This window comes from Eucyclogobius newberryi, unplaced genomic scaffold (genome assembly GCF_026437365.1).
Source record: "Eucyclogobius newberryi isolate DKJ021-1_F unplaced genomic scaffold, fEucNew1.0.hap1 SCAF_2, whole genome shotgun sequence".
NCBI classification, from domain to species: Eukaryota; Metazoa; Chordata; class Actinopteri; order Gobiiformes; family Gobiidae; genus Eucyclogobius; species Eucyclogobius newberryi.
The window spans coordinates 34,423,250-34,433,925 of NW_027315834.1; the positions used below are offsets into that span (position 1 = coordinate 34,423,250).

Consider the following 10,676-nt stretch of genomic DNA (forward strand, 5'->3'; position numbering starts at 1 on the left):
TAGTGAATCCTCCTGAACTCGCACTTAATGAGAGCGATAAATAATATAAGACCATCATATATAGCGAGTGCAAAGCTTGTTGTGAAATAGTGTCTCTCACAGGAGGCTGACCGGTCACTTCCTGGTTAGCTCTGTAAACAGTGTCACGAGAGGAGAAGTCAATCAGAGGGAACAATTAATGAGGCCACACACGCAGACACGGTCAATGTCAAAGCTGACAAGTGACATAAGCACATGAGAACAGCCATAAATCAGGAGATCGCTCATAGACTGTGATTAATGTTCATTTGAAGCCTCTCAACAGCAGCAACACAGAGAGCCCTTCATGTAATACCAGGGAATTATTTTACCAAAGATCAAATAGAGCACATTTCTAAATACATCTTGATTGAATCTTAATCATTGCAGTGTAATGACTGTATTTACCTATACTACTTTGAGTCTAATCTGTCCGTTTAACTGCTTTGGGCGCAAATTACATGCAAGACTTGAACAAGGGGCTGACACAAGCACATATAGTTAGTGGTTAAGCAGTGTTGTATCCGACCTTGATAAACTGATAAACCAGGCTGTATGTTCACAGTCTACATCAGTCTTCAAGCCGCGTTCTCGGCATAAACAACATAGTTGACATTGTGAGGACCCTTCGGCAAAACAAGGAAATGTTGGAACAGAACATAGATAAAAGGGAAATGCTGAACTTCAAACATGGCCTTGGACTCAGGATTTATTCAATTAATAAACATTTGTGATTATTCAGGTCTTCAAAAAAGTAAATGTGTAAATGTTAAGTGCTTTTGTTTCCGTTTGTTCATGTCACATTAACTTTACTTTAACATTTATAAGATTTGATTTCACTAATCTGGTCACAGCAAAGAATGTTAATTGGTAAAATATTGGTGAAGTTAAAATTTCACAGTTGTTTGGTCAATAATGGTGAATAATAGTAGAATCTCAATAGTAGAAAAAGATTCAGTTGTAGTCATCTGGACTCTGTTTTTTGAAAAAAGAAACCTTTCGACCCTCATCCAGGAGTCATTCTCAATCTGCGAATCCAGACGGGGAACTCGGATATTTATCCTACTCTGGGCGGGACCTCCTGATGAAAAGTGTTGTTGGTTTCAACAGAAACTAAACCTCTTTGTTTTCCATCAGTCCTTTAATGGGCTACAAGTCTCCTTGTGTCCCTGTTGTCCCTGGCTCACTCTCTTTCTCTTCCCTGAGGACTTGATTAGCATCCGAATGCTAGAATCGCAAAGTTTCTTCACACAATAATCATAACGCTAACATTTTATGTTATGACATCCATTGACATTTTAACCTGTACTGGCATAAAAGCAAAACATTAAAATGAACAAAAACTATACAAAGACAATGTCATTGACAAAGATCTGGGGCACATTAAAGCGCGTCGACCACATGAGATGAAATTGCAAAGATTGCGCACACACATGTGGAAAATGATCTTGTGAGATTTTGTTCCCATGTGTTTATATTTAGCTTAAACAAAAAAAGAGGGTTCAGAGCAACACAGACAGCAAAATATAAAATAAATCCAAAATTGAAGAGGCCAAAATCTCGTCACGTTCTCGCGTCTCTTTGAGTGAAAACTGTGCCACGTTCCATCTCTATTTTCCACTGCTAAACGATTACAGCTCCAGCTCTATGTGGAACTATGGATCCCCCTAATTACATATTATGCCACGCAAAGCACTGTGGGTAAAACTCTTCCACTTGATGATGGCAGATGTTGTGTGAGACGTGAGACAGAGTCAGGGCGACAGAGAGGAGACTTAATCTGGATAAGATAGAAGGAGAGAGGAGAAATGTGTAAACATACAGCGCCTTCCTTTGCTGCAGACTCGAGTAAACCAGTGGCCCTCAAACCTTTCACACTAAAAGCAATCTCAGGAAAATATATTTTTATATTATGCAAAATCAACTTTAATGGGCTTTTAACATTGTTACAACGATGTTTAGACACCATTAGTTTGTTCAAAGTTGTATTTTCTATTGTCATGCAACTGTGGCTCGAGTGCTCAGAAAAACCTGTTTTCACCTACCCCCTATCCCCGCCCACATCCCTGTAGCCCACTTACAGCAGTTGGGATTGATTGAAAAATTCTGACTCTGCGTGATACATTATAAATATCACGTAGCCACTTCAAAAAACAAACAAACATGTAAACGACAATCTGCTTCTTGTTGTCACGATCGGTATGAAGAGGCGGGGCTTATCAGTATGAAGAGGCGGGGCTTATCAGTATGAAGAGGAACCATATTATGTCTCTTATAAGGATTATTTCTGGACTGTGTATAACCTGCACAAGCACTAAACCGTTGATTACTTTACCAGATTACTAAACAAAACTGAATTACTAAGAGAACTGAAAATTAAAATTAGCCATTACTAAACCAGAATGCCTCTAAATACTAGTACCACCAGAAGAATCCTGCAAAAAGACATTGACTAGATCCAAGGACAGATGGAGAGAGAATGAGCGGAGCTGACTTGAGATTTTTGCTTTAAAGAAAGAAAGAAGAAAGATTCAGATTGAAATCCAGACAAAGAGGAATGTGATGTGTGTGTTGGCGAGAGAGGAGCTCTGATTTCTTGGCAGGAAGTAAGAGAAGCTTGGCCTGGGCCCTAATGGAGATATAAGAAGGCCCTGACACTCAGAATACACAGACTGATCTTACAGGAGACAGTCATCCAGATAATGCATATCTCGGATTCCTGCCACATTTAAGACTAAGTGAACCAAATGCATTAAGCGAATTAGCTAAAAATGCCAGAGAATAAATAAACTAAACGACCTCTCTGGTAATAAAACAGTTTTGGGAGCCCTCTGCTATCCAAAGAGAAGCGGCATTCACAACACGGAGCAAGGACCTTTTAGAATCATTCTGCTTCTGAACTGACGATGCCCCGGGTTTCAGGAGCACATTAACGGATTCAATAACTTATCGCTAATGCTGCCCGAAACCTCCAAATGTTGACAGGGAAAAATGAACAATTTTAGTGTGATTTCGAAACACTATCAGCAAATAAAATACGAACTGTTGAGAATGAGCGCCCATTGTTATGCGTGTTAGACTTGTGAACCGCCATTGTTAAAAATGCTGAAAATCTTAACAAAACTAGTGTTGCGTCCAAAACCGTTAAGCCAAAATGACATGATGCAACCCTATGTGAGCAGGCTGCATGTGTCAGGATGATGTGTTTGCTTGTTATCTATAGTTCCTAAGAAGACATGTAACCTCTGCCCTGCTTTATGGTCCCTCAAAATGAAGTTTTAGCGCTCTCAACCCACCACACACACACACGCACACACACACACGCACACACACACACGCACACTTTCACAACACTGTCTGGGTAGTGCACCATCCGAAGTGAGGCAAGGACGGTGGCGTCACACATGGAGAAGTCTCAAGTGCACTGTGTAACCTTTCTGGTGGCATGAAGATGTTATTGCCTTGCCTAGATATAATGTTCCCTAAACTTATCGAGCTCTCATTTAGTCATATATATGTGTTTTGGACTCTCCACAAATCGCAGGGCCCTGTTAATGAGTTTATATTATGTGTAATGCTGTTGGCTCGCAGGTTGGCAAAAATTGAAATAAGATAAGATAAGCCTTTATTTGTCCCACAATGGGGAAATTCCAGTGTTGCAACACAAAGTAGGTACAGAAGTAAACATCAAAGAACACAACTAATAGAAAAACTTCTTAATGTAGATAATATTGTGAATGTTATTTTGAAGATATACTAAATTTGAATATCAAGTTCATTGTTTATAGTTTTTTTCTTTTTTTAATCTGCTTTTTTTAAGAGCAGATTAAAAATAAAAAGTTATGATATAAACTTTCAAATGAGGTGTATAAAGTTGAATTTTTGCATTTGTGAGATTCATTTTACAGACATTTCACATTTGTCGGATAATTACCGTAAATCTCAATTAGGTCTTGCCACGAACGGAAATTTCCATCTTAAGGGCTTAATTATCAATTACCGTTATAATCACGTGATGATGCGCACTCTTACCCACCACATGTTCACTCAATACATGACCACGATACCCAGCATGCACTACTAAACTCTTATTATTATAAACTTTAATCGGAGTTTCAGAGATTGTGGATTATTTCTGCACTCTGGGATTTACTCATTATCATGCGCAGAAGAAAGATTTTTTGACCATGCTCCAGATTGATAAGAGGATTTCTGTAACTAAACTTAACTAAACTAATTTGAGTTTTAATTTTGGGGAAAGCTTTTACCATCGTCTCATTACAATTCTAAATCTTTATAATAATTTTGTATTAATTAATTAAGGCCATTGCAGTTTACATAATTGACAGTTAAATAAAATCACAAACTGAAGTTAAAACAATGATTTCCAGGTGTTTATTTATTATTATTATTTATCAAGGTCACATTATTTGAATTGTCAACATCAGTAAATGTTACATGTAGAGGGTTGCACAATAAAGCATATTTTTTGTGAGAATTCATCTGGCTGGACCAGGTTAGGCTGGAGCAAGCCCCCGGGGAGCAAGATGTCTGTCCATAGAAGTCAATGGGCTGTGCTCGCTAGCGCATGTCGCCTTCAGCGGCGAGCTACAACCGATAGTAGTGTGGCCTGAAAGTCACCCAGACTCGCGTACCACCTACTCACTTTGAACCAATCAGAGCAAAAACTGCTAGAGTAGAGCAATTTAGAAGCTTTTCTTGAAATTGAAGGATTTTGAACCGGACAAAAGTTAATGATCTGAAAGTAGGCAAATTCACCAAAAAATCCGACATTTGTGAACGCTGTAGGTCGGCTGATGTTGACCTACAGCGTTCACAAATGTTGGATTTTTTGGTGAATTTGCCTACTTTCAGATCATTAATTTTCACAATAGATTGCACTCCATGAGTAAAATATGCTTTCTGGGCTGTGGAGGATTTTTTTTGCTGCAGTTCCAGTGGATTAGCCAATAGTCCAACTCACGACAGGTTTAAGATAGTAATCCCCTATCCAGATATTTTAGATACAGAATTTTAGATCCACGTGCTGGACCCTGGGCTGGGGAAACCCTGCCTGTGCAACATCCTGTTCTTTATCATATTATCTCCAGCAAAACTAAAATGTTGCTGTTTAGTAAGATTTGGAGCAGACATTTGATATTCTAAACAACAACAACCATGACACTGGATCAGAGTTTGGGAAAGAGGAGTGGGACGTTGAGACAGGGACATAAAAAACAACATGACCTAAAGAAGTAGTAGTAAGTAAAACTAGTTTATTTCTTCGTGCATGTAGAGCTGCATATAATCTGTGCATCATAAAAAGGAAGATTCATTTCCCCTTGTGGTCCGTAATGTGTCGTTTGAAGACAAAAAAGACAATTATCTTCTTTGCATTGCTCTTTTTGTCACGTAGAGCTCATATTATAAGCCTAAATACTTTACATATTTTTACCCCAAATTAAAAACAAAGCAAAACAAAACTGAACAAAAGTTAGTTTTCTCCACTTTTTGCATTTAAATGCTTAAAACTCTGACGAAAACTATGGGGTTTTCAAATACAGGATTGATGTACAATAAAATGCTTGTTTTCAATGAAAGTAGAGACGAGGAACGTTTCTTTTGGTGTAAAAACCATGTTTGATGGACGGGGCTTAGTTTTAACACTTTGCACTAAGTATTTTCACAAACTGTTAATGTTCCTCAAAAAAATAGAGGTATACATTTTTGTCAATATCAGCCACGCCTATTCGCAGTTGTTTATTTCAGTCGACAATATTCAAATACAACCACTGAAGTAAAGAGAAAACAACATTGTAAAATGTATAATAATTTATAATAAGTATTGCCTATAAAAATAAGCCAAGCACACAACATCTTTGACCTATAGGAAGTCAGGTTGTTCATTTGCAAGAGGAGGAGCACGGCTGCTTGCATGCATAGACAATAAGACACTTAAAATAAACTGGGCTTTCCCTTTGAACCATTATTAAAATATGTGAAAAGATCAGCAAACATGTGTAAAATGGTGACTCTTTAGTGCATCAGCTTTCAACAGCCATCACTTTGTCTCACACACAGCAAGAATCAAACACAGTGGTATATTGAAAACAGGATTATGCTTAAAGTAAATCTATATATTACACACCTAAATTTAAGAAAACCGTTCAGTCACAGTGGGGAAATTGAGGTAACAGTAAAGCACAGGAAGAGTTGCAGTAAGAACAGTAACAAGCCCAAAAGTATAAAAATAAGATCATAGATAAGATAACAGGATTGAAATAGGCCAACAAAGCACAATACAAGTTTGATGTATTATCATTACTATTATGTATTACTACGAATGGGATGAAATCAGACAAAAAATAATTAATTAATTAAAGCCGCGGTAGCGGCGATGATGGCTCTTGCCACCCACGCGACCGCCTTCCCGTGCGACCGTGTTTTGATCGCGATTGCCCCGACACTACATTCTCCTAGACTTTATTCTTTAAACCCTCTCCTCCCCGTACCTAGCAACCGAGACCCGCGGCTAATGCTGATGCTAACACTAATGCTAAGACCACCGCACGAGAAGAAATGTTCCATCAAAATAAAAGAGGAAGAGGAAGTGAAGGCATTCATTGCGCCTCTGCTGGCCAATTGTGAAAATACACAATATCTGCAATTCACTTTTTTCATGGCGTCTCGAGGAGAATATAAACAATGAGTTTCAACAAATCAGACAATGTTGAGTTTTTCACACAATGGGTAGGGGGCGCTATAGAGTAAATTTGTTACATGGTATTAATTATTTCCAATCAGACCATAAAAAAGCACTAGTGAGTGAAATATGAGCTTCGCAGATCAATTCTATTAGTTGTGACTTGTCCTTGAAAAAACAGGAAATTAAGCCTTTTTGAGGGCGTGTTACGCAAAGGAATATCATTTTTTTTTTTTTTTATATTTATAAAATTTCAATCTCTAGATGCAAAAAGTTATTTGTTTTTGAGCTGTTTGAGCGTTCCATTCCATGGAATGACTCGAGCCAATAAACATTGCTTTTCTTCAAGCTTCTTTACTGTTTTGTGAAACCGTAATTAATACATGCAGTTGTAAATAAAATGAACAAATGGCATACAAAAGAAATTGTCCTCCATTTTTAATTTGACAAACTATTCAACGCCCACCACACACTCCACGGCTCATCTAGGAAACAATGACCCACTAAATGGCAATGACATCATCCAGTATTGATTTTCCGGCCCCACACCACGAAACAGAAGCATTACCGCCAACGGATACACCTCAGACGTGTATATATCATGACCCGGAGGGAGATTTATTAGGATTCTAAGCTAAAACGCATGACTTAGGAATGCTATGAATGGCTTACGGGCCTTAAGATGGGAAAGTATGCATTGATGGAGATGATTAGAACCATGAAGTTTGCATATGATGACCTTCTCTCGCCTGTATGAGTCACATTATTCCGCAGGAGGAGTGCTGTAGGAAATTGACCTAAATTAATGCACAAATGTCTTTATGGGCGGGTGTACTTGGGCCCCCCCACAGGTTAACACATGTTCTGTAACACTGTAAAACCCGTTCTCAGACCAGAAAGCACAATGTCAACATTCTGGAATTTAACTTGAATAGGTTAAAACGCACAAAACGAGAGGAAATAAGGTCTACACCAGGACGGGCTTAAACAAGGACAAAGAGGTCTAGAGAAGGACAAAGAGGTCTAGAGAATACACCATGCCTCAAGAAGGACAAACAAAACCACACCTTAAAAGCTGTAGTGTGCAACTTTACTTGCGGAATGGAGTCTTTTTACTCTTCAAAACAACTTCTACACAGACCTGACCCGGCTGTGCCATCGTCATATGGCATTAATCAGAATGTGACCTTTAAATGGTCTATAGTTCACTCCATAGACAGAAACATCACATGTATACTCACTTGTGTACTACTATGAAAGGCCTGTCAACTACCAGGACTCAATCTTTGACAACATCTTGGTATCCACATTGTAATAACTTCAGTTTGTCATTTACTAAATCTAATAACATCCGTCTTGAAATGGATTTGACCAGTCTTCTCAATAGGCCTTGTGTTATTTTGACACGGAGTAAACACACACAGCCCTTCAATGACAATCACAGAGAAAACACAAACATGCCATTTCAAGACAGGATGATGAAAGTATGCATGCGGTTTAGTACTACTGAGCCAACTAACAATGAAAACATGATGCTAAACAGCTTCTTTTGACAATGTCTACAAAGGAAACTGTCTGAATAATGAACAATGGCTCAATGGATGACTGGAAACCATCTATTGAAGAAGGAAGTTATTTTATTAAACCAGTCATGACTCAGAATGTTAGGAAGGGCATCTGTGCTCAAAACTGTCTGTAAACTCTTAAAAAATATATTTCCAAAGCAGCTTCGTAAACTAAGCCAATTGAGATGGAGAACAATAAATACATCATTAAAGTAGGAGTTTGTTATTGAATGTTCTTTTACAGAATGACCAAACACTGCAGAACAAACATTTCCTCCATCCACAAATGCCAATTGCACAGTAGTTAAATGTTAACAGTCTTTATTGTGTGGTGACCGCTGTAAGAACACCAAGTTTTGAGCCCCGATGGCTGGCATTCAAAGGGGCACATTGCGACCTCAATGTGGTGTCAGGCAGTGCTGGAGGGGCCTGAGGCGCTCTTTCTCCTGGACACATCGCCTTTGATCAGCTAATCACCTGCTCTGCCCCGGAGGAGAGGAAAGAGAAGGCAAAGGCGCAGGACAGCAGGATTAACCAACACATGTTCTCACAGCAACACTTTAAGTTCTGTGTTTGTTTCGGACAAGGTGACGATGCTTCTCAATCAGGAATACAATCTACACCAAAATAGTTCAAGGTTACAACACGTCACAACCATTAACATTAATCGCTTTGACTAGTCTGGGCAATTTTAGAGCACATTGATGAAGAAAACTACAGCCAGAATGCTTCAACAGTGGATTGCATGAACACAGGTGAGGATGACAGCATGTCCTTAGTGTGTTTATGACAGAGTTTTGGTGTTAAATGTGTAGAAGTGAGTCCTGTGTGCACCATGTGTTCTCTGTGTCTGCTGTATGTGGCTTTTTTGGACTAGTGTAGTATTCACAGAGGGCATAGAGGTGCACAGGCATTTTAATGTAACAAGCGGCATGGCTATGCCCTTGTTTTAAGAAATTCACGTTGAGACAGCTGTCATTGTCTGGAGTCTGGGGAACTGCCTGTTCTCAAACCCAAACCAAATGAAACGCATAGATGTGATGTGAATAACCTGCCTCAGTCTGTGCAGAGCTGTGCTGGGGCTCAACTCTCCAAGCATCTTTACACCTGGATCATGCAGCATGATACAGACACAGCAGGACACTGTGAGGCATGACAATGAAATGTTCACATGATGTTTTGTGTGAGGGTAAAAGTCTGTTGTTAATGTGTGTTGAGCAGAGAAGTGATGGCATGTGGGCTCATGATACATTGGCTTTTTAATCTGAAAAAGTAGTGGTGAGTTTGGCCTCGGGAAACTCCCTGGATTCCCCAGATGCAGGACTTCTGTCTCTTACCTCAGCAGGTTGGGCAGAGGGGAGCCAGAGCCCAGTATCCCCTTTTTACCACTCAGCAGCTTCTCCACCAGCGCCACATTCCCGGTCCGGGAAGCCTCCAGCAGCTCCTGCTCCTTCCCCATGCCGGACACAAGTTTACTACAACGTAGCGATGGATATCCCAATAATATCCCATAAATCCCGGCACCTCCGACCCCTGTTTAGTGTGTGATGCGGGGAGGCATCACAGGTCTCTCTGTGGCTGCATGCAGCCGCCTGAGAGCGCGCTGCAGAGGCGGCTGTAGATGCGATCCCTCCAAGGTGAGAGCAAAGTGTGAGGAGCCCGGCAAACAAAGAAAACTCCCGTGGATCCGGTGTGTGCTTGGACCAGGACTGAGGCTGGCTCTGAAGCGCTGTTCGCCCACCACAAACTGCTTCTTCCCGGTCCCAGGCTCAGCCTCTGCTTGCTCCGCACTGACGCCGCTCACCGTGGACCAAGACGCGTCAAGCGCACGAGGAGGCGAGCATCCGGAAGTCACCTTTAGCATGAAACAACTGCTTTAACGCAAAGGTATAATGTGAATTAGAATAGGGTTTAAAAGATAAACGTTTTCTTTTCATTTTGAGCTGGCATGCACAACACAGTTATCTTTATGTACAAAACAGAAGCTTTTTGGCTTAATTATTCGAAGTTTCAAACGGTTATGTTTTGTTCAGAGATTTCAATAATAAATCGTATGAGTCTAGATGCAAAGGGCAATATAGATGATCAGAATGAAGACTCAAGGACATTCAATAAGTTATATTGTGGACAAATATGCGGTATAGTGTATGTCGTTTAGGTCTCCAGTCATCATGATCCTCATGTTCCAAACTAAAGTCTTTTATGTTGAAAGAACTCTCCGGATGAGCCGCGTGTCTGTGCTGTGACGCACTTGACTGAGGTTAGTACAGTAGAGTATGGGCGTGGATAACGATGCTGTAGCAGCAACCAGTGAAGTCTTTGTTATGATGTTTAAAAAGTCGCGTATATTTTCCTATTTTTACACAATAGCATCTTCTTTATTGTGCACA

The 10,676-nt window shown here is 39.9% G+C and overlaps 1 protein-coding gene across 3 annotated transcripts in view; it reads right to left on the reverse strand.

The window, feature by feature from the left end:
- The window catches only part of anks1b (ankyrin repeat and sterile alpha motif domain containing 1B), a 166,092-nt gene extending 156,001 nt beyond the window's left edge, over nt 1-10,091 (reverse strand). Inside the window, exon 1 of one of the 3 annotated variants that reach the window (XM_072455120.1) lies at nt 9,624-10,091. In XM_072455120.1, the coding sequence (XP_072311221.1) occupies nt 9,624-9,745 (122 nt within the window). In that variant the 5' untranslated portion in view covers nt 9,746-10,091. The remainder of the gene's footprint in view (nt 1-9,623) is intronic. The other 2 variants (XM_072455119.1, XM_072455122.1) reach the window with 2 other exon arrangements.
- Between the last annotated feature and the right edge of the window lie 585 nt (nt 10,092-10,676).